The following is a 26,721-nucleotide window of genomic DNA, read 5'->3' as shown; positions in this document are numbered from 1 at the left end:
ATCACTGTATAAACCATCAGATCTTCACTGTATTCATCACTGTATAAACCATCAGATCTTCACTGTCTTCATCATTGTATAAACCATCAGATCTTCACTGTATTCATCACTGTATAAGCCATCAGATCTTCACTGTATTCATCACTGTATAAACCATCAGATATTCACTGTATTCATCACTGTATAACACTTCAGATCTTCACTGTATTCATCACTGTATAAACCATCAGATATTCACTGTATTCATCACTGTATAACACTTCAGATCTTCACTGTATTCATCACTGTATAAACCATGATATCTTCACTGTATAACCCTTCAGTTCCTCACTGTCTTCATAATAGGATACAAATGCAGATGGAATTACAAATAACAGGGTTGAATAACAGAATAACAGAATAACAGTGGCAGAATAACAACAACATATAATTTTAATAACAAACGAAACTGTCAAGTGTTATGTGAAATGCAACCTTTCCAGTAGGATATCAGGTAAAAAACAAACAGGAAACAGCATGGTAGTTTTGTTGTTACAAATACACAAGTGATTTTTAGAGGTAAAATTATCAGAGAAATCAGACAAATTACATAAAAAAAGAACAACAGTCGGAGACATGAAGATGGTGGCAGTGATTATTTACAATACCTCACGAAAGAATAAATATGGATGAAAACGACAAATGCAATGAGAATTTTCTAGGTAAAAAGGTAATGGTAAAAGCAGTCATAGTGGCAACGGTAAGAAGAACTAAAGTTCTAATACTAAGGTATTTAAACCATAGTGAAATAGATTTGATAATTAAGGAACCATACCCTCCCCCCAACAGCGGTGATGAGACATTGAAAACAAAACTGGTAGACATAACAGACAAACACTTCTTAAAGCAGCACAGTACAGAACCAACAAGAGATTGAGGAGACGACTCACCAGCATCAATAGATCTGGACTTTTCCCAAAATGAGGCAGAGGTGGAAAAAGTATAAGATGTCAATAGGAGCTGTCGAACACTGCTTTATCGAGCTTGATTACATAGTGGAAGTGAAGGAGTTGGTCACACAAAGAAATCCATTGACAAAGAAAACTTATTATATACGTGGGACTGCAGTATAATAAGAGATTTTTTGCATGAAATCCATTGGGAAAGAGAAATTGAAAGGAAGATAGCAAATAAGATGATGAAATTCTTTGATCGGAAATGTAGTGATACAAAGGAGCTGTTTACACCACTGAAGCAAGAGGAGGACGAGGAAAGTTATACAGGGAACCTAAATTAATAAGAAAAAAAGAATTAGATTAAGTTCAGAGAACTCGGATCAGAAGACAATAGAGAAACACTAAAGTGAACCAGAAATTATTACACCCGAGTTAGGAGAGAAGCTGAGAGGCAAACCAAAGCTGCTCTATAACCATATAAGGAAAAACAAATAGTGAGAGACCATTAGAGATTGAGAAGACAAAAGGGGGAAATCTCACATAAAAAGTGAGATTGTGAGAAAGTGAGTCTCGGGGCTGAGTGGACAGTGCTCGGGAAAGGAGTTCTAAGGGTCCGGGTTCGACTCCCGTCCGAGGCAAAAATAAATAGGCAGAGTTTCTTTTATCCTAACGTACCTGTTCACCTAGCAGTAAATAGGTACCTGAGTATTAGACAGATGCTACGGGGTGCTTCTTGGGGATATGTATGTGTGTGTGCGTGTGTTAGAGAATTATATGTAGTAGATATAATAGAGGAAAATTGGTTGGTTTGAAAGGCGGGGTCTAAGAGCTAATAGCTCGATTCTGCAGGCAAAAATAATAAATACATGTTATCAAAATTTTTTAATAAATGTTTTAGATAGACAACCTTCCAGTAGGCTGGAAAAAAGGCAAACATAGGCCCAATACTCAAAAAGGGAAAAGACTGACGGAACTAAATATCAGACTTGTGTCACCGGCAAGTATTCCATGAGGAGTGCTGGAGGAAGTAAGCAGGTTGAGAGAGATGTCTGTAGAGGACACAACACAAGGTCAGCAAGCATAGCATTTAAAAAGTCATACTTAAATGATATGTCCCTGACAAACTTAACTGAGTTTTATGCCATCTTGAGGTTATTTTGAGATGATTTCGGGGCTTAGCGTCCCCGCGGCCCGGACCTTGACCAGGCCTCCTTTTTTTTACACCCAACTCCCCTGTCTAACTCCCAGGTACCTATTTACTGCTAGGTAACAGGGGCAATAGGGTGAAAGAAAAATTTGGCTCATTTGTCTCCGCTTCCACTGGGGATGAAAGTCGGAACCTCAGGACTACGAATCCGAAGCGCTGTCCACCCAGCTGTCAGGCGCCATAGTAACAAAAATAAGTCTGGAAAAAGAATGGTGAATAGACTATGTTATTATTGTCAAAAATACATTTGACACTGTTCCTCCTGGAAGACTGGTGCACAAAATGGAGAAGCAGGCTGGGATAACTTGGGAAAATGCATACAAGAACATGAAGCATTAAAACACCAATAAAAAAAAGACCAGGGTTTACAACATGTTTAGTGCCAGAGCAAGGACGGTTAAGCTATAGGGATAGGTTAGGGGTGCTAGGCATCACAACCATGGAGGAGGGAAGAAACGTAAGAATTATGCTTACATTATACAAGGTATTTGCGGGAACGAATACGGTAAACAAGGAGAGCCTCTTGGAACTGAGAGAAAGTAGGACGAGAGGACATAAATGGAAGCTAGAAACGAGTTGGAGAGTGAGGATATGTGACCTTTCCGCGACGTTACAGTAACGGAAAGGAATTGTGGCTTTCGCAATTCATTCTATACTATCGGAATTTGCATAGATATGTGCCTTAATGCTAATAGTGAGTATCCTGACTTGTATTAGGGAAAAGTTGTCAATCGTGCTCTCACTCACGCTGCTCTCACACGCACTGCTCTCACTCACACTGCTCTCACACAAACTGCTCTCACTCACACTACTCTCACACACATACTGCTCTCACTCACACTGCTCTCACACAAACTGCTCTCACTCACACTACTCTCATACACATACTGCTCTCACTCACACTGCTCTCACTCACACTGCTCACACACACACTGCTCTCACTCACACTGCTCTCACTCACTTTGCTCTCCCTCACACTGCTCTCACTCACACTGCTCTCACTCACTCTGCTCTCACTCACACTGCTCTCATACACACTGCTCTCACTCACACTGCTCTCACACACACACTGCTCTCACTCACACTGCTCTCACTCACTCTGCTCTCCCTCACACTGCTCTCACTCACATTGCTCTCACTCACTCTGCTCTCACTCACACTGCTCTCACTCACACTGCTCTCACATACACTGCTCTCACTCACACTGCTCCCACACACACTGCTCTCACTCACACTATTCTCACACTCACAGCTCTCACACACACACTGCTCTCACACACACTGCTCTCACACACACTGTTCGTACATACACACTGCTCTCACTCACACTGCTCTCTCACTCACTGCTCTCACACCCACTGCTCTCACACACACAGCTCTCACACAAACTCCTCTCATACAAACTGCTCTTACATACACTGTTCTACCTCCCACTGCTCTCACACACACTTCTCTCATACGCACTGCTCTCACATACACTGCTCTCACACACGCTGCTCTCACACACACTGCTCTCATAAAATATGCTCTCACACACACTGCTCTCATAAAATATGCTCTCACACACACTGCTCTCATAAAATATGCTCTCACACACACTGCTCTCATAAAATATGCTCTCACACACACTGCTCTCATAAAATCTGCTCTCACACACACTGCTCTCATAAAATCTGCTCTCACACACACTGCTCTAACTCACACTACTCTCAATCAAACAGCTCTAACTGAAGAAAGCACGAGGAAGAACTCAGTAGAGTTAAATAGGTAATCGTCAACAATGGATACTCTATGGGTTGCTTCGAAGAGATCATTAAAAGGCTGATGAACCGCAATGTTAACTCAATACAACAGAAACTGCCCTAACTATCATTCTCCTCCACATGAACTTCTTTTCAATGGTCTATTAGACGAAGAAACCGGAAAGAAATAATGGAGAGAACGTGACCTCAGCAACACTAAACAGATAATATAATTATCAAGTGCGACTAACTTCCGATGTTTAATTTTACCCTAATAGCTCACCATCTTGATTTCTTAATTTATTTTTGGCAGAATACACTTGAAGACGGTGGTGATGTCCGCTTCCTGCTACCGCTGAGGTCCGCGGCTCCACGTTCGTATCTGGCCGATAATCTAGAAAATGAAAGTTTCTATCAGACACCCGAGGAATTTCAGTTAAATTTCTTTCTTTAATATGCACCCCATACCTATCCCGTGGGCGGTGGTGGGAAGGGTTACAAAGGCACATAATGGGTTCAGGAACTGAACCTCAGAGTTCGTTTAGCTAAGCAAGTGACAATGTTTTGAAGCTAGTTACATAATTGTCAATGTTATATGTATATATATATATATATATATATATATATATATATATATATATATATATATATATATATATATATATATATATATATATATATATATATATACATATATATATATATTATTAAATATGACCGAAAAAGTAAGATTGATAATTCTAACACGAATTTTCTCAATCTTTCGTACATTACGCTTCACTGTTGGAGGTAAATCAAAAATCAATTCTCCAAAATTCATTTTTATTTCTAGTCTGACGCGACACGGGCGCGTTTCGTAAAACTTATTACATTTTCAAAGACTTTAGTTCACAAATACACAACTGAATAGAACTTACGTATCTCCGATTTTATATCTACATTTGAGTGAGGTGGAAGGGGTGATGTGACATTAACACAAGATAGAACAAAATGTGGTATTAATAGGGTATTAATTTCATCAACACAAGACAGAACAAGAGTATTAATAGGGTATTAATTTCATCAACACAAGACAGAACACGAAACAATGGATATTGAATAGAAGTGTTTGTAGAAAGCCTATTGGTCCATATTTCTTGATGCTTCTATATTGGAGCGGAGTCTTGAGGTGGGTAGAATATAGTTGTGCAATAATTGGCTGTTGATTGCTGGTGTTGACTTCTTGATGTGTAGTGCCTCGCAGACGTCAAGCCGCCTGCTATCGCTGTATCTATCGATGATTTCTGTGTTGTTTACCAGGATTTCTCTGGCGATGGTTTGGTTGTGGGAAGAGATTATATGTTCCTTAATGGAGCCCTGTTGCTTATGCATCGTTAAACGCCTAGAAAGAGATGTTGTTGTCTTGCCTATATACTGGTTTTTTTGGAGCTTACAGTCCCCAAGTGGGCATTTGAAGGCATAGACGACGTTAGTCTCTTTTAAAGCGTTCTGTTTTGTGTCTGGAGAGTTTCTCATGAGTAGGCTGGCCGTTTTCCTGGTTTTATAGTAAATCGTCAGTTGTATATATATATGTTGTATATATATATATATATATATATATATATATATATATATATATATATATATATATATATATATATATATATATATATATATATATATATATACATATACATATATATATATATATGTATATGTATATATATGTCGTACCTAGTAGCCAGAACGCACTTCTCAGCGTACTATGCAAGGCCCGATTTGCCTAATAAGCCAAGTTTTCATGAATTATTTGTTTTTCGACTACCTAACCTACCTTACCTAACCTAACCTAACTTTTTCTGCTACCTAACCTAACCTAACCTATAGAGATAGGTTAGGTTAGGTTAGGTAGGGTTGTTTAGGTTCGGTCATATATCTACGTTAATTTTAACTCCAATAAAATAAAATTGACCTCATACATCATGAAATGGGTAGCTTTATCATTTCATAAGAAAAAAATTAGAGAAAATATATTAATTCAGGAAAACTTGGCATATTAGGCAAATCGGGCCTTGCATAGTAGGCTGAGAAGTACGTTCTGGCTACTAGGTACGACATATATATATATATATATATGTCGTACCTAGTAGCCAGAACTCACTTCTCAGCCTACTATTCAAGGCCCGATTTGCCTAATAAGCCAAGTTTTCCTGAATTAATATATTTACTATAATTTTTTTCTTATGAAATGATAAAGCAACCCTTTTCTCTATGTATGAGGTCAATTTTTTTTTATTGGAGTTAAAATTAACGTAGATATATGACCGAACCTAACCAACCCTACCTAACCTAACCTAACCTATATTTATAGGTAAGGTTAGGTTAGGTAGCCAAAAAAAGCTAGGTTAGGTTAGGTTAGGTAGGTTAGGTAGACGAAAAAACATTAATTCATGAAAACTTGGCTTATTAGGCAAATCGGGCCTTGAATAGTAGGCTGAGAAGTGCGTTCTGGCTATTAGGTACGTCATATATATATATATATATATATATATATATATATATATATATATATATATATATATATATATATATATATATATATATATATATATATATATATATATATATGTAAATATATATATATATATATATATATATATATATATATATATATATATATATATATATATATGCAAACAATCCTGAATGGTCCCCAGGACTATATACACTATAAATCGTCAGTTGTATATATATATGTTGTATATATATATATATATATATATATATATATATATATATATATATATATATAAGGCGTCCCTGTACATACCAGTTGTGGGAGTATGGGTTCGAGTCACTTCTGGGGTGTGAGTTTTCAGTTGTATATAGTCCTGGGGACCATTCAGGCTTGTTTGCATTTGTGTTCCTCACGTGTGCCCCAAAGAATGAGGTGATTTGATAAAATGCTATGCCCAAGATTACCATCCGAGTGCCGGCGGGGAAGTGGTTCATATAGCCTCGGCTATCACTTCCTTATGTCCGGTCGTGATGGTCAAGCGGATTAAGGCGTCCCTGTACATACCAGTTGTGGGAGTATGGGTTCGAGTCACTTCTGGGGTGTGAGTTTTCAGTTGTATATAGTCCTGGGGACCATTCAGGCTTGTTTGCATTTGTGTTCCTCACGTGTGCCCCAAAGAATGAGGTGATTTGATAAAATGCTATGCCCAAGATTACCATCCGAGTGCCGGCGGGGAAGTGGTTCATATAGCCTCGGCTATCACTTCCTTATGTCCGGTCGTGATGGTCAAGCGGATTAAGGCGTCCCTGTACATACCAGTTGTGGGAGTATGGGTTCGAGTCACTTCTGGGGTGTGAGTTTTCAGTTATATATATATATATATATATATATATATATATATATATATATATATATATATGTCGTACCTAGTAGCCAAAACGCACTTCTCAGCCTACTATGCAATGCCCAATTTGCCTAATAAGCCAAGTTTTCATGAATTAATTGTTTTTCGACTACCTAACCTACCTAACCTAACCTAACCTAACTTTTTCGGCTACCTAACCTAACCTAACGTATAGAGATAGGTTAGGTTAGGTTAGGTAGGGTTGGTTAGGTTCGGTCATATATCTACGTTAATTTTAACTCCAACAAAAAAAATTCACCTCATACATAATGAAATGGGTAGCTTTATCGTTTCATAAGAAAAAAATTAGAGAAAATATATTAATTCATGAAAACTTGGCTTATAAGGCAAATCGGGCCTTGAATAGTAGGCCTAGAAGTGCATTCTGGCTACTAGGTACGACATATATATATATATATATATATATGTCGTACCTAGTAGCCAGAACGCACTTCTCAGTCTACTATGCAAGGCCCGATTTGCATAATAAGCCAAGTTTTCATGAATGTTGTTTACTAGGATTTCTAGAAATCCTAGTAAACAACACAGAAATCATCGATAGATACAGCGATAGCAGACGGCTTGACGTTTGCGAGGCACTACACATTAAGAAGTCAACACCAGCAATGAACAGGCAATTAATGCACAATTATATTCTACCCACCTCAAGACTCCGCTCCAATATAGAAGCATCAAGAAATATAGACCAATAGGCTTTCTACAATCACTTCCATTCAATACCCATTGTTTCGTGTTCTGTCTTGTGTTGATGAATTTAATACCCTATTAATACCACCTCACCCCATCCACCTCACTCAAATGTAGATATAAACAAATCGGAGATGTGTAAGTTCTATTCAGTTGTGTATGTGTAAACTAAAGTCTTTGAAAATGTAATAAGTTTTACGAAACGCGCTCAAGTGTTGCGTCAGACTAGAAATAAAAATGAATTTTGGAGAATTGATTTTTGAATTACCACCAGCAGTGAAAAGAAATGTACGAAAGATTGAGAAAATTCGTGTTAGAATTATTATTCCTACTTTTTCGGTCATATTTAATAATATGTATATATATATATATATATATATATATATATATATATATATATATATATATATATATATATATATATATATATATATATGTCGTACCTAGTAGCCAGAACTCACTTCTCAGCCTACTATTCAAGGCCCGATTTGCCTAATAAGCCAAGTTTTCCTGAATTAATATATTTACTATAATTTTTTTCTTATGAAATGATAAAGCAACCCTTTTCTCTATGTATGAGGTCAATTTTTATTTATTGGAGTTAAAATTAACGAAGATATATGACCGAACCTAACCAACCCTACCTAACCTAACCTAACCTATATTTATAGGTAAGGTTAGGTTAGGTAGCCAAAAAAAGCTAGGTTAGGTTAGGTTAGGTAGGTTAGGTAGACGAAAAAACATTAATTCAGGAAAACTTGGCTTATTAGGCAAATCGGGCCTTGAATAGTAGGCTGAGAAGTGCGTTCTGGCTATTAGGTACGACATATATATATATATATATATATATATATATATATATATATATATATGTCGTACCTAGTAGCCAGAACGCACTTCTCGGCCTACTATTCAAGGCCCGATTTGCCTAATAAGCCAAGTTTTCATGAATTAATTGTTTTTCGACTACCTAACCTACCTAACCTAACCTAACCTAACTTTTTCGGCTACCTAACCAAACCTAACCTATAGAGATAGGTTAGGTTAGGTTAGGTAGGGTTGGTTAGGTTCGGTCATATATCTACGTTAATTTTAACTCCAATAAAAAAAATTGACCTCATACATAATGAAATGGGTAGCTTTATCATTTCATAAGAAAAAAATTAGAGAAAATATATTAATTCAGGAAAACTTGGCTTATTAGGCAAATTGGGCCTTGCATAGTAGGCCGATAAGTGCGTTCTGGCTACTAGGTACGACATATATATATATATATATATATATATATATGTCGTACCTAATAGCCAGAACGCACTTCTCAGCCTACTATTCAAGGCCCGATTTGCCTAATAAGCCAAGTTTTCATGAATTAATGTTTTTTCGTCTACCTAACCTACCTAACCTAACCTAACCTAGCTTTTTTTGGCTACCTAACCTAACCTTACCTATAAATATAGGTTAGGTTAGGTTAGGTAGGGTTGGTTAGGTTCGGTCATATATCTACGTTAATTTTAACTCCATTAAAAAAAAAATTGACCTCAAACATAGAGAAAAGGGTTGCTTTATCATTTCATAAGAAAAAAATTATAGTAAATATATTAATTCAGGAAAACTTGGCTTATTAGGCAAATCGGGCCTTGAATAGTAGGCTGAGAAGTGAGTTCTGGCTACTAGGTACGACATATATATATATATATATATATGTCGTACCTAGTAGCCAGAACGCACTTCTTAGCCTACTATACAAGGCCCGATTTGCCTAATAAGCCAAGTTTTCATGAAATAATTTTTTTTCGACTACCTAACCTACGTAACCTAAACTAACTTTTTCGACTACCTAACCTAACCTAACCTGTAAAGATAGGTTAGGTAAGGTTAGGTAGGGTTTGTTAGGTTTGGTCATATATCTACGTTAATTTTAACTCCAATAAAAAAAATTGACCACATACATAATGAAATGGGCAGCTTTATCATTTCATAAGAAAAAAATTAGAGAAAATATATTAATTCATGAAAACTTGGCTTATTAGGCAAATCGGGCCTTGTATAATAGGCTGAGAAGTGCGTTCTGGCTACTAGGTACGACACACACACACACACACACATATATATATATATATATATATATATATATATATATATATATATATATATATATATATATATATATATATATATATATATATATATATATATATATAATCATTTACACAAATACATATACACATCGATAATCTTCTGTATCAACAGTAATTCAACAAGAGGGTCACAACAGTCAGTCTACAAGGGACTATACATCTATGGTGAGTCACACAGTTACTAGTCTTGCTCCACACCCACCCAACTGGGCGGCAGCTTTACAGTCATGCGCTCCACACCCACCCAACTGGGCGGCAGCTTTACAGTCATGTGGTCCACTCCCACCCAACTGGGCGACAGCTTCACAGTCATGCGCTCCACACCCAACCAACTGGGCTGCAGCTTTACAGTCATGTGCTCTACACCCACCCAACTGGGCGGCAGCTTTACAGTCATGTGCATGCATTATCTACAGTTAGCAAATTTAGGATACTTTGCTAAGATTTCTGGCAGCACATCATTATGAATGAAGTACTTACACATATCTTGGGCACTATTGATGGATTTATCTTTGAATTCAGCGATTTTTTCACATTTCATTATATAATGAGGCAAAGTATGCGAATAGTTCTGCTGACAGAGTTTATATTTTGTGAAATCTACCACAGCAGATGTTACAAACTCCCAAAGGTACTTGTATTCGAGCCTAAGCCTAGCAGTGGTAACATCTAGAAGTCTGCTAACCTTATTAGATGACCCATAGACGTGCGGTTCTTCCCGCATAATAGATGGAGCAACTGATTGAATTTCACTTTGCCTCAAGTCTACAAGATTTTGTTGATGTGCCCGGAATATTACTGCCCGCAGACTGCTCAAAGGCAGTCCAAGATGATAATCATTTCCCACTTTATGAGCAAAAGTCTTGGCTAACTTATCAGTTCTATCATGCATTCGGGGACTAATATGGGAAGGAATCCACAGGAGACAAACTTTGACTCCATCTTTAATTATTTCACCATATCTGACTAGCTTCAGAGACAAGCACGTCACAGTTATGATTTGGGGAGCAGAGGGCAGCCAAGGATGACAAGGAGTCTCTTACAATTAGCGTGTCAACTTTGGATTCATATACGCACTCGAGTGCAAGGATTATGGCAACCAATTCTGTTTGAAGAGTGGAGGCCCAGTAACTTATTCGCGCTCCACACTCATGAGAGAAGGAACCATCTCTCGCTTTTCAGCCCGTCCTCCAAAAGTGGCGGAGGTAAATGTACAGCCCCATAAGTGCAATTATGTACTATGTATGGAAGTCAGGAATTGCACCTATTTACACTTAGTATTAAATCGTACTGTCAAATATATTGTGAATATTTGAGTTTACCTGAAAAACTGAATAGAAAACCACGACTTAACCTAACCGTCTTAGTTTTTGAAGATAAGCATTTTCTTGCTTCTTAATTACAATTACTACTTAACCTATAGCTATATTGATATTACAGTTTCCTAAAACAAATAAAACAAAACTAAAATATTTCAATAAATTGTAAAGTAACTCAGGATATTTTCAAATTTTATATATAATCTCTATTGTTTAATAAAATTTAAAAAGAAATTCATCATAATGAAAACTTGTGTACAGCAAACAGAACTTTAAAACTTCATCCTAAACCGCTGAGTGTCTTAACAGAAAACGAGGTCAATTAAATGAGGAGGTAAATGTAACAGCCTCATAAGTGCAATTATGTACTATGTATTATAGTCAGGAAATGTACTTATTCAACCCGCTCTCGCACAAGACCGCACATATATGTCTTATTGCTTATAGTCACTATTTCGCTTATAAATATATATGTGACATATTCCAAACGATATTTTTTTCAAGACACTAATTTTTCCTCTCAGTTTTATTAAACAATATATATTTTATACAAAATTGGACAATATCCTCAGTTACTTTACAATTTATTTAAATATTTTAGTTTTGTTTTATTATTTTTATATAACTGTAATATCAATATAGGTATAGGTTCAGTACTAATTGTAATATCTTAACATACTAAGAATGTTAGGTTAGGTTATGGTTTCCTATTCAGCATTTCAAGGTAAATTAAAAAAATCACAATAAATTAGTATGTCAGATATGCACTTATTCATAGGCAAGATATTGACTATAAGCAAGTGCGAGAACGGGTTGACTTATTACACTTAGTATTAAAACGTACTGTCAATTTGGAGCATGGGTTGCGCTGTCACAACAACTGCACTTCCAGCTACACCATGGGAATGGTGCAAAGAGCCATCAGTGTAAATATACTGGGAAAGGGAGCGCTCTCTGACCAAAGCATCAACTTGGCTTAAGGTATTGTACTTTGCTTCTTGTCGAAGCAAGGCTTGTTCTTTAATTAGCCTCTTGGGTGGGAAAGGGGAAACAGTATTTTGGAAAAGGGTGATCTCCCATGGAGCAGGAAAGTGTCGCTGTTTGTAGAGATGATGAATATTATACATTCTGAGCACAGTGGCAGTTTTGGTTATCAATTTGGAGGGATGCAGACCTTCAAGAAAGAATGCTTGAAGGGCTTGAATGCAAGGGTTAGGGTGGGTTAGCCTAAGCATCTTGATACCAATTAAAACAGTAATTTCAGTGATACGATCACTTACATATGAAATATTCAGTTCCTTCCTCATGTTTAGTAATTTAGTTGTACGGGGCATCCGAGGATAATCCTCATGGCTTCTTTTTGCATCTTTTCCATCCCTCCAAGCATTCTCTCAGGCACTAGAGCAAGCATGGGTACAGCATAATCAATCAGAGACCTAATATATGAGAGATACATCATTTTTGCCAATTCTCACATTTGTGCCATAGCTTGGATGGTAGCCTGCCACAGCCTTGAGAGCACAGAGCCTCTCTCAACATTGGTGACCCAGTCAGGCTGCAACTGGATACCTAATGATATACCGCATACCTAATGATATGTTCACTGGGTCTCCTAGTTACTGAGTTTAGGAGTGCATTGACTAACACATTGAACAGAGTAAGACTGAGAACACCTCCCAGTGGAGTGCCAAGGCCAAAATCTCTCTTTACACTGCTATGCCCTTGGAACAGTACAGATGACTTCCTGTTGGCTGTTGGATAGATATCCTCTTATCCACCGTAGTAGCAATCCTCCAACATCCATTTAACAAATTCGCTCAGAATGACCGGGAAAGTGATAGAAAAAAACAAAATATTTAGTTTTATATATATATATATATATATATATATATATATATATATATATATATATATATATATATATATATATATATATATATATATATATATATATATATATATATACATATGTCGTACCTAGTAGCCAGAACTCACTTCTCAGCCTACTATGCGAGGCCCGATTTGCCTAATAAGCCAAGTTTTACTGAATTAATATATTTTCTCTAATTTTTTTTCTTATGAAATGATAAAGCTACCCATTTCATTATGTATGAGGTCAATTTTTTTTATTGGAGTTAAAATTAACGTAGATATATGACCGAACTTAACCAACCCTACCTAACCTAACCTAACCTATCTTTATAGGTTAGGTTAGGTTAGGTAGCCGAAAACGTTAGGTTAGGTTAGGTTAGGTAGGTTAGGTTGTCGAAAAAACATTAATTCATGAAAACTAGGCTTATTAGGCAAATCAGGCCCTGCATAGTAGGCTCAGAAGTGAGTTCTGGCTACTAGGTACGACATATATATATATATGTAAATATATATATATATATATATATATATATATATATATATATATATATATATATATATATATATATATATATATATATGTCGTACCTAGTAGCCAGAACGCACTTCTCAGCCTACTATGAAAGGCCCGATTTGCCTAATAAGCCAAGTTTTCCTGAATTATTATATTTTCTCTAATTTTTTTCTTATGAAATGATAAAGCTACCCATTTCATTATGTATGAGGTCATTTTTTTTTATTGGAGTTAAAATTAACGTAGATATATGACCGAACCTAACCAACCCTACCTAACCTAACCTAACCTATCTTTATAGGTTAGGTTAGGTTAGGTAGCAGAAAAAGTTAGGTTAGGTTAGGTAGTCGAAAAAACATTAATTCATGAAAACTTTGCTTACTAGGCAAATCGGGCCTTGCATAGTAGGCTGAGAAGTGCGTTCTGGCTACTAGGTACGACATATATATATATATATATATATATATATATATATATATATATATATATATATATATATATATATATATATATATATATATATATATATATATATATATATATATATGCGGAAAATCCACAGAGAAATATGAAAAGAGGTGAACGTTTCGGCTTTGTTAAAGCCTTTGTCAACACCAGACTGACTAAGGAGAAGGGAGAAGGGGGAGGATATATAGGCCGACACCTGACCAACCCATCCCTAGGGTTGGTCAGGTGTAATTAACCAAAACCAGGTATAGCTTAGCTTAGAATGGTCAAAGAGGATTAAGCGGTCAGAGAATAAGGATGAAAGATAAAAGAAAAGCCTCATGAACACACAATATATGAATATATAATTATAATGAGACATTGTAAGCCTCTCTATCAGAGTTGTTTCTTAAATTGTTGTGCAATATTATAACTTAAAAATGGATCAAGTTTGTACATTCCAGTACTAACATTAAGAAGATTTGGACACTGACTGATTAGAGCAGACTCAATCAAATTCCATTCCACGAAATCCCCACAATTGGTAATGCTTTTTGCCCCATTCCAGTTAAAATTGTGATCGCATAAACTCGTATGTAGATACAATGCATTAGACGTTTGGGCAGTTCTAATACTATAAGCATGTTGTGACAACCGCAATTGTAAGGACTTTCCTGTTTGTCCAAGGTACACAGAATCACAATCATTGCAGGGAATCGAATACACACAACCTGCTGTATCAGGGGAGTTTTTTATTAAATTGGATTTGATCGTACTATTAGTGAACACCAAATTTATATTAAGTTTCTTAAAAATCAAAGACAATTTTTCAAGTCCACTCGCATAAGGTACCACCAATGAGTTAATAATTTTTGGTTTCGCCTTAGGGACGTGATTATAAAACGTACGCTTGGCTTGTACAAACGAGAAATCCAAAAACCTCTTAGGATATTGTAAACTCTTCCCAATTTCATATATTTTAGCAATCTCTTCATCAAAAAACTCAGGGCTGCAAATCCTCAAAGCTCGTAGAAACATTCCTGAAAATACTGCCTGTTTAACTTTACTATGATGATTCGAATAAAAATGAACATACGACCCCACGTTGGTAGGTTTCCTATACACATTAAATTTGAACTTTCTAGTGACTCTATGAATCATAATGTCCAAAAACGGAAGAGTACCAATCTCCTCAGTCTCACAAGTGAATTTTATTGAAGGTACCAAAGAATTGAGTTCATTAAGAAAAACTATCTGGTCTTTGTTGCACGGCCATAAGCACAAAATATCATCAACATACCTAAACCAAACTACATTAGCCGGGATAATCCTGGATAAGATTTTTGTTTCAAAGAATTCCATATACAAATTGCTTAAAACTGGGGACAGGGGATTGCCCATCGCCATACCAAATGTTTGTTTGAAAAATTTTCCATTAAAACTAAAATAATTGTCTTTTATACACAATTTAATAAGTTCCAATACTTTATTGGTCTGCAAGCTCAAATTATATTTAGGCAGTTCCTCACGTAGAAATTCTAACAGATCATCAACAGGAACTTTAGTGAATAAAGAGGTCACATCGAAACTTATAAGTTTAAAATCAAAATTTAAATTCAGTGTGGATAGCTTATTAACTAAGTCCACATTGTTTGTCAAGTGTGAGTTGGAAATAGTACCAACTATAGGGGACAAAACTTTGACTAACCACTTAGAGAGTTTATAAGCCGCCGAACCAATTGACCTAATAATCGGCCTTGCCGGATTATATGGCTTATGAGTTTTTATAAGATCATACATGTAAGGAAGAGAGGGGGATCGACTTGTTAGCCTAGATATCAACTCTTTATCGCCTTTACACACAGTTTTAAGAGTTTTGTTAAAATGTGCAATCACTTTTTCAGTAGGATCTCTGTTAACCAATAGATAAGTATCCCTGTCTTCCAAGAGTAACTCCATTTTTCGGACATAGTCATCTTTATTCATAATAACTACTGCATTTGACTTATCAGCCTTGGTAATATGTAATGAACTATCTTTTTTGAGATTTTTGAACGCATGAACAAATCGACTTGGACAATTAGGAACAGAATTGTTAAGTAAAACGCCATACATCATACCTTTACACACATTAATATCTTCAACTGAGACATTGCTATACTTTTCAAGATTGCTGAAACCTTTGGCAATATCTACATAATTGACTGTTCCGTTAGATGTGGCAAACCTCAGGCCATATCCTAATGCAGTAATCGTGTCATTATCAAGCTGTCTATCCGAGAGGTTTATAACAAAATCCCGGTTGGAGTGTTTATTCCATTTGAAATCAAGTTTAGTACTCACCTTTCTGCAGGTAGACCTCAAAGTAGTATAACAGTAATCCATCATACAACGGTTCCACTCAGGCGGAATGGCTTGGAGAAAAGCGTACTTACAGTTATTCACAACTTTAAAACATTCACGAACTTCAAATTTAAGTAAATCGATGTTTTTCATAAGCACTATGCGGGGTATCTCATCAAACGGCTGATCTGACAATTTAAGAACGCTGTTGGGTAATAATGAACGGGGAAGCACTTGTTCACTGAGGCATTTTCGAAGAAAACGAAGACGAATTTAACTCTCCAACCGGGATTTTGTTATAAACCTCTCGGATAGACAGCTTGATAATGACACGATTACTGCATTAGGATATGGCCTGAGCTTTGCCACATCTAACGGAACAGTCAATTATGTAGATATTGCCAAAGGTTTCAGCAATCTTGAAAAGTATAGCAATGTCTCAGTTGAAGATATTAATGTGTGTAAAGGTATGATGTATGGCGTTTTACTTAACAATTCTGTTCCTAATTGTCCAAGTCGATTTGTTCATGCGTTCAAAAATCTCAAAAAGCGCCTTAGGATTGTCGGATCATAGGCAGCCTTTTTCATTGGGAGACTTTCTATTACTATTTTGAAAGTAGGCTCTTCCCACGGCGCGGAAGGAGTGTAATTTGGGCGTGGATGATCACCCTCTCTATCAAGAATCATGTTTTTTAAATGTAGTCTGTTTAGGACTTTTCCTGCTCTTGCAACCCAAGAGTTTCCATTGTTTTGGCCTAGTCCAACCACCAAGGCCTGCCGTACTGGGATTGGATCAGAAGAAATAATTATCTTACTGATAATTGTAGCTGTCCTTTGTGATATTCTTTCTTGTAGAGAGGGCAAACCCGTCTCCAGTCTAAGAGTTTCAAGCCTGGTCCACATGGGGGCTCCCAGTGCAGCTCTCATAGCATTGTTTTGGGCAACTTCAAGCTTTTTCCACTGTTGGTGTGATAGATTTGTGAGTGCAGGTGCTGCATAATCGATCATTGATCTGACTGCCTGTACATAGTATGTGCGAAGGACTTGCAGATTGGCTCCTCCAGAAAGGGAGGTTAGCGACCTGAGGATTGCCGTCCGGGCCGCAGTTCGCTCTCTCAAGTAAGTGACCTCAGCATTAAAATTCATGTGTGTGTCCAGGATGATTCCTAGATACTGATAGGTGTCGACCCATTCTATTGGTTGACCCTGTACTGTGAGTTGGATGCTGGGCTTCGCTATTTTTATGGGCATGGCTTTTGACTTTGAGGGGTTGAGTTTGATCCCAATCTGTTTTGCCTCTTTACTGATGCCGTCTAAGCATTTGGGTGCAAGGCGCGCCGCATCCCTTCCTTTTATGATGATGACAAAGTCGTCCGCGTTGTTTAGCCGCCTGCAGTGATGTGGGAGTTTCAACCTCATTATTCTTTCCATTAAACAGTTGAAAAGAAGAGGGCTGAGAATACCTCCTTGCGGTGTACCATTTTCATGTCTTTTGTACTCAGAGACTGTGCCATAAAGTTTTATGAATAGAGATTGCACATCTTCGTGTTTATATCTACATTTGGGTGAGGTGGATGAGGTGAAAACAAACTTTCAACAATGGGTATTGAATGGGTATTAAATTCAAACACAAGACAGAACACGAAACAATGGGTATTGAATGGAAGTAATTGTAGAAAGCCTATTGGTCCATATTTCTTGATGCTTCTATATTGGAGCGGAGTCTTGAAGTGGGTAGAATATAGTTGTGCATTAATTGGCTGTTGATTCCTGGTGTTGACTTCTTGATGTGTAGTGCCTCGCAGACATCAAGCCGCCTGCTATCGCTGTATCTATCGATGATTTCTGTGTTGTTTGCTAAGATTTCTCTGGTGATGGTTTGTTTGTGGGAAGAGATTATATGTTCCTTAATGGAGCCCTGTTGCTTATGCATCGTTAAACGCCTGGAAAGAAATGTTGTTGTCTTGCCTATATACTGGGTTTTTTGAGGCTTACAGTCCTCAAGGGGGCATATGAAGGCATAGACGACATTGGTCTCTTTTAAAGCGTTCTGCTTTGTGTCTGGAGAGTTTCTCATGAGTAGGCTGGCCGTTTTTCTGGTTTTATAGTAAATCGTCAGTTGTATTTTCTGATTTTTGTCTGTAGGGATAACGTTTCTACTGACAATATCTTTCAGGACCCTTTCCTCCGTTTTATGGGCTGTGGAAAAGAAGTTCATGTAAAATAGTCTAATAGGGGGTATAGGTGTTGTGTTAGTTGTCTCTTCAGAGGTTGCATGGCGTGTCACTTTCCTTCTTATGATGTCTTCCACGAAACCATTGGAGAAGCCGTTGTTGACTAGGACCTGCCTTACCCTACAGAGTTCTTCGTCGACTTGCTTCCATTCTGAGCTGTGGCTGAGGGCACGGTCGACATAAGCGTTAACAACACTCCTCTTGTACCTGTCCGGGCAGTCACTGTTGGCATTCAGGCACATTCCTATGATTGTTTCTTTAGTGTAGACTGCAGTGTGGAAAACTCCGCTCCTTTCCATGACTGTTACATCTAGAAAGGGCAGCTTCCCATCCTTCTCCATCTCGTAAGTGAAACGCAACACAGAATTCTGCTCAAATGCCTCCTTCAGCTCCTGCAGATGTCTGACATCAGGTACCTGTGTAAAAATGTCGTCAACATACCTGCAGTATATGGCCGGTTTCAAGTTCATGTCGACTAAGACTTTTTGCTCGATGGTACCCATGTTGAAGTTTGCAAACAGGACACCTAGGGGAGAACCCAAGGCGACCCCATCTACTTGCTTTTACATGTGTCCATCTGGGCTCAAGAAGGGTGCCTCTTTAGTACAAGCTTGGAGTAGTTTCCTTAGACTGTTTTCTGGTATGTCAAGAGGAGTACAGGTCGGATCACGGTACACTCTGTCGGCTATCATCCCGATTGTTTCATCCACAGGTATGTTGGTAAACAGAGATTCTACGTCCAACGAGGCTCTTAACCCCTGTGGCCCGTGTTCCCCGCAGCAAGTCAACAAATTCCTTTGGAGACTTCAGGCTGAAGGTGCAAGGGACATAAGGAGTCAGCAAGCCGTTGAGTCATTTCGCCAGTCTGTACGTGGGTGTGGGTATCTGGCTGATGATTGGCCGAAGTGGGTTTCCAGGCTTGTGTGTCTTGACATTTCCATACGCATATCCAGGTTTATATTCCCCAATAATCTTTGGCAGGTGGAGTCCAGATTTCTTGGCGTTCACAGTTTCGATCAATTTGTTGACCTTTGCTTTCAGTTCGGCTGTAGTGTCCTTCGTTACCCTTTGGAATTTAGTTTGGTCAGAGAGTATGAGGTTCATATTCGCCAGATATTCGTCTTTTTTAAGAATGACGTATATTGGCGACTTGTCGCCTCTCCTGACAACTATCTCCTTGTTCTCACGAAGGCTCTTAGCTGCCGCTTTGAGCTCGGGGGACAGTATGGTGCTTCTGTAGTTGCCTCGATTCTTTCCTCCTTCCGCAATAAGTTCTGCTTGTAAGGTATCTTTGGTGGTGAACTTCTTATGTGCTTCGAGGTCAAATATGACGTTCAACAGAATCTCCAACTCCACTTTCCGGGTCATCTCACTCGGTCTTTGAAAATGTAATAAGTTTTACGAAACGCGCTCAAGTGTCGCGTCAGACTAGAAATAAAAATGACTTTTGGAGAATTGATCTTTGAATTACCATCAACAGTGAAAAGAAACGTAAGAAAGATAGAGAAAATTCGTGTTAGAATTATTAATCTTACTTTTTCGGTCATATTTAATAATATATGTCTACAGGAAAGACTGCTACCAAAATATACTAATATATATATATATATATATATATATATATATATATATATATATATATATATATATATATATATATATATATATATATATATATATATATATATATATATATATATATATATATATATATATATATATATATATATATATATGTCGTACCTAGTAGCCAGAACGCACTTCTCAGCCTACTATGCAAAGCCCAATTTACCTAATAAGCCAAGTTTTCAAGAATTAATTGTTTTCCGACTACCTAACCTACCTAACCTAACCTAACCTAACTTTTTCGGCTACCTAACCTAAAAAGATAGGTTAGGTTAGGTTAGGTAGGGTTGGTTAGGTTCGGGCATATGTCTACGGTAATTTTAACTCCAATAAAAAAATAATTACCTCATACATAATGAAATAGGTAGCTTTAACCTTTCATAAGAAAAGAATTAGAGAAAATATATTAATTCAGGAAAACTTGGCTTATTAGGCAAATCTGGCCATGCATAGTAGGCCGAGAAGTGCATTCTGGCTACTAGGTACGACATATATATATATATATATATATATATATGTCGTACCTAATAGCCAGAACGCACTTCTCAGCCTACTATTCAAGGCCCGATTTGCCTAATAAGCCAAGTTTTCATGAATTAATGTTTTTTCGTCTACCTAACCTACCTAACCTAACCTAACCTAGCTTTTTTTGGCTACCTAACCTAACCTTACCTATAAATATAGGTTAGGTTAGGTTAGGTAGGGTTGGTTAGGTTCGGTCATATATCTACGTTAATTTTAACTCCAATAAAAAAAAATTGACCTCATACATAGAGAAAAGGGTTGCTTTATCATTTCATAAGAAAAAAATTATAGTAAATATATTAATTCAGGAAAACTTGGCTTATTAGGCAAATCGGGCCTTGAATAGTAGGCTGAGAAGTGCGTTCTGGCTATTAGGTACGACATATATATATATATATATATATATATATATATATATATATATATATATATATATATATATATATATATATATATATATATATATATATATGTCGTACCTAGTAGCCAGAACGCACTTCTCAGCCCACTATGCAAAGCCCGATTTGCCTAATAAGCCAAGTTTTCATGAATTAATTGTTTTTCGACTACCTAACCTACCTAACCTAACCTAACCTAACTTTTTCGGCTACCTAACCTAACCTAACCTATAATGATAGGTTAGATTAGGTTAGGTAGGGTTGGTTAGGTTCGGTCATATATGTACGTAAATTTTAACTCCAATAAAAAAAATGACCTCATACATAATGAAATGGGTAGCTTTATCATTTCTTAAGAAAAAAAATAGAGAAAATATATTAATTCAGGAAAACTTGGCTTTTTAGGCAAATCGGGCCTTGCATAGTAGGCTGAGAAGTGCGTTCTGGCTACTAGGTACGACATATATATATATATATATATATATATATATATATATATATATATATGTCGTACCTAGTAGCCAAAACGCACTTCTCAGCCTACTATGCAAGGCCTAATTTGCCTAATAAGCCAAGTTTTCATGAATTAATTGTTTTTCGACTACCTAACCTACCTAACCTAACCTAACCTAACCTTTTCGGCTACCTAACCTAACCTAACCTATAAAGATAGGTTAGGTTAGGTTAGGTAGGGTTGGGTAGGTTCGGTCATATATCTACTTTAATTTTAACTCCAATAAAAAAAAATTGACCTCATACATAATGAAATGGGTAGCTTTTAACATTTCATAAGAAAAAAATTAGAGAAATTATATTAATTCACGAAAACTTGGCTTATTAGGCAAATCGGGCCTTGCATAGTAGGCCGAAAAGTGCATTCTGGCTACTAGGTACGACATATATATATATATATATATATATATATATATATATGTCGTACCTAGTAGCCAGAACTCACTTTTTGGCCTACTATGCAAGGCCCGATTTGCCTAATAAGCCAAGTTTTCCTGAATTAATATATTTTCTCTAATTTTTTTCTTATGAAATGATAAAGCTACCCATTTCATTATGTATGAGGTTAATTTTTTTTCATTGGAGTTAAAATTAACGTAGATATATGACCGAACCTAACCAACCCTACCTAACCTAACCTAACCTATCTTTATAGGTTAGGTTAGGTTAGGTATCCGAAAAAGTTAGGTTAGGTTAGGTTAGGTAGGTTAGGTAGTTGAAAAAACATTAATTCATGAAAACTTGTCTTATTAGGCAAATCGGGCCTTGCATAGTAGGCTCAGAAGTGCGTTCTGGCTACTAGGTACGACATATATATATATATATATATATATATATATATATATATATATATATATATATATATATATATATATATATATATATATATATATATATATATATATATATATATATATATATGTCGTACCTAGTAGCCAGAACGCACTTCTCAGCCTACTATGCAAGGCCCGATTTGCCTAATAAGCCAAGTTTTCGTGAATTAATTATTTTTCGACTATCTAACCTACCTAACCTAACCTAACCTAACTTTTTCGGCTACCTAACCTAACCTAACCTATAGAGATAGGTTAGGTTAGGTTAGGCAGGGTTGGTTAGGTTCAGTCATATATCTACGTTAATTTTAACTCCAATAAAAAAAAATTGATCTCATACATAATGAAATGGGTAGCTTTATCATTTTATAAGAAAAAAATTAGAGAAAATATATTAATTCAGAAAAACTTGGCTTATTAGGCAAATAGGGCCTTGCATAGTAGGCTGATAAGTGCGTTCTGGCTACTAGGTACGACATATATATGTACATATATATATATATATATATGTACATATATATATATGTACATATATATATATATATATATATATATATATATATATATATATATATATATATATATATATATATATATATATATATATATATATATATATATATATATGTCGTACCTAGTAGCCAGAACGCACTTTTCAGCATACTATGCAAGGCCCGATTTGCCTAATAAGCCAAGTTTTCATGAATTAATGTTTTTTCGACTACCTAACCTACCTAACCTAACCTAACCTAACTTTTTCGGCTACCTAACCTAACCTAACTTATAAAGATAGGTTAGGTTATGTTAGGTAGGGTTGGTTAGGTACGGTCATATATCTACGTTAATTTTAACTCCAAAAAAAAAAAATGACCTCATACATAATGAAATGGGTAGCTTTATCATTTCATAAGAAAAAAATTAGAGAAAATATATTAATTCATGAAAACTTGGCTTATTAGGCAAACTTGGCCTTGCATAGTAGGCTGAGAAATGCGTTCTGGCTACTAGGTACGACATATATATATATATATATATATATATATATATATGTCGTACCTAGTAGCCAGAACTCACTTCTCAGCCTACTATTCAAGGCCCGATTTGCCTAATAAGCCTAGTTTTCCTGAATTAATATATTTACTATAATTTTTTTCTTATGAAATGATAAAGCAACCCTTTTCTCTATGTATGAGGTCAATTTTTTTTTATTGGAGTTAAAATTAACGTAGATATATGACCGAACCTAACCAACCCTACCTAACCTAACCTAACCTATATTTATAGGTAAGGTTAGGTTAGGTAGCCAAAAAAAGCTAGGTTAGGTTAGGTTAGGTAGGTTAGGTAGACGAAAAAACATTAATTCATGAAAACTTGGCTTATTAGGCAAATCGGGCCTTGAATAGTAGGCTGAGAAGTGCGTTCTGGCTATTAGGTACGACATATATATATATATATATATATATATATATATATATATATATATATATATATATATATTGTTGTAATCCACAAGTTAGTAGGAATTATTAGCTAGAGGATCATTACTACAACACTTAACGAATGATGATTGGAAGTACATGTTAAGTAGACAGACTATGGATCACATATCTAAGAAAGGTCAAGGGATTAAGACCGCAGCTACTTAGCCAAATTAATAATTCCTGGAAAGAGGAATTATTCTTCTTCAGGCTTCTAGGAACAAGATTACCGCTTCTAGGGATAAGGTTAATCGGATTATACCTTCCTTGAGAGGCGGGTGAAATGGTTGAGGTAGATGGCTGATTGGAGCCAGTCTGATTGTGCAACCCGTTCTCGCAAATTTAATAAGTCAATATTGACTTATTAAATATGTGCATAGGTGACATACTTAACATAATAGATACCCTTAAAAAGATTCATAGAAAACCCCGACCTTACCTAACCTTGTACATATCTTAAGATAAGCATCTTATTGCTTCGTAATTACAATTATTGCCTAACCTATAATTGGTATAGGTTAAGTAATAACTGTAATTACGAAGCAATAAGATGCTTATCTTAAGATACTAACAAGGTTAGGTAAGGTCGGTGTTTTCTATGAATCTTTTGAAAGGTATCTATTATGTTTAGTATATCACCTATGCACGTAGTTAATAAGTCAATATTGACTTTACGAATTTGCGAGAACGGGTTGGATTGTGGGAGTTGAACTGAGAAGTCCTCTGGATCTCCGTTTGTGGCAGCAGCGAAGTGTAGCAGACAGCTATGCGAGAACCTGATGTGATCTTAGTGACCAAGTTAAGTCTGCAGTATGTGAGTATTGAATGAAAGACTAACCGGGTGTGGAGCGTTGTAGTAATCATTCCGTATTAGGGACTTAGGCGGAAGTTTCGAGTGTGGGTGGTGATCGCGGAGGTCAAGTGGTCTATGGGTATTGGAAATGTATTGACCTAATAGAGTATGTTAATATGTTATTATTTGTCAGAGTCTATTCTTTGTAATTAAATGACAAAACCCGACTGCCTTTAAATACCTTCCATCTGTCCCCTCATAGTGTTCCTGGTTTGGTTGGTGAGGGAATGTTAGGGAATTGGTAGACGACATATTTGGTGGCAGCACAAACAGGTTTTGGAACACTTTGCGAGATGAAGGAAGTGTGTTTCTGGATTAGTTGGTGAGGGAATGTTCGGGAAATGGTAGACGTCGGGTTGTGGTGAGAATGGGGGTTACTAGACGGAGGAAAGAAGGGTCAGGTGAGACCAGGTCAGAGGAGTTAGTTAATTAAAGGGACTAGGCCATTGTGGGGCACATGTGGGGTTTATTTCTTTCTTTCCAGATTCTCGCAACGAGAGACGGCTAAGATGCAAGTCTGGACCACTGAAGCATCGGGATCCAAAACAAGTGCAGTGTTCGTAGTGCGGATTATACAGTGTTCGTAGTGCGGATTATACAGTGTTCGTAGTGCGGATTATACAGTGTGGCGAGGTAAACTAGCGCGGGTGAATGTGAGCCAGCGTGGGCCATGTGCGGCCATGTGCGGGCCAAGCGATGGGTGGGCCAAGCGAGCCGCACCTTGGAGCTTGTTTTATATTGTTGGTAAGGCGGAAATAGTGAGAAACCGTTGCTAAGGTGAAATTAAGCGTGAAAACTACGTAATTTAAAGTTAATTAAATTTCACGTAAAGTGTAAACCTAATATTTTAAAGGTAATTAAATATTACGTAAAGATTCGAGCGATTTCAGCCGTTACATCGATACAGAAAAATAAGCGCAGTGAATTATGGACACCTGGGCAAAGCGAGCGACGCAGTTTGTATTGGCGTTTGGATGCCGAGTGTAGGGCATGATCGTGTATTGGTGTTTGGACGCCGGGTGTAGTGCATGGTTGTGTATTGACGTTTGTACGCCGGTGTGTGTAGTGTAATTGCACGTGTAGTGGCGTATTAGACGCCAGCGTAATGCATAGTATTTACTGTAGTGAAATGTGCATGTTCTGACTGTTGATATTATGGATGTAGTATAGTGCATGACATTGTTGGCATTGTAGCGTCAAGGTGTAGCATGTGTAGCATAACTGGTTGTTGTAACACCGGGTGTATCGTAGACATTAGCGTTGAAGTATGTTAACGCAGGTGGTAGAGTGTGGCGGGTGGCCACTACACAAGAAATTATACCTGACGAGTGTTGGTCAGGTAATTAACGGATTACGAGAGAAAAGGGAGTGTGTGTGGCGTCTGGTTACTTATTGGTGGTGTTATTGGTGGTGACGTCTCATGGTGTTTTGATGCGCTCTGGCGCAAGGCATATGCCTGTGGTGGTAATGGTGTTGGGGGACGCTGTGTGTGTTGTGTTGATGGCGTTGAAGACGCTGTGTGTATGTTGAGGGCATTGGGGACGCCGTGTGTTGTGTTGAGGGCGTTGGGGACGCCGTGTGTTGTGTTGAGGGCGTTGGGGACGTAGTGTGTTGTGTTGAGGGCGTTGGGGACGC

The 26,721-nt window shown here is 36.9% G+C and overlaps 1 protein-coding gene across 1 annotated transcript in view; it reads right to left on the bottom strand.

The window, feature by feature from the left end:
• LOC138357325 (uncharacterized) overlaps positions 1-26,721 on the bottom strand; it is a 909,843-nt gene that overhangs the window by 34,634 nt on the left and 848,488 nt on the right. Inside the window, exon 9 of the mRNA XM_069314010.1 lies at positions 4,168-4,278. Within this exon, the coding sequence (XP_069170111.1) occupies positions 4,168-4,278 (111 nt within the window). The remainder of the gene's footprint in view (positions 1-4,167; positions 4,279-26,721) is intronic.

Source organism: Procambarus clarkii, chromosome 7 (assembly GCF_040958095.1).
Source record: "Procambarus clarkii isolate CNS0578487 chromosome 7, FALCON_Pclarkii_2.0, whole genome shotgun sequence".
In the NCBI taxonomy this organism is placed as follows: domain Eukaryota; kingdom Metazoa; phylum Arthropoda; class Malacostraca; order Decapoda; family Cambaridae; genus Procambarus; species Procambarus clarkii.
The sequence above is the reverse complement of the archived record's forward strand: the minus strand, read 5'-3'. Positions and strand labels throughout refer to the sequence as shown.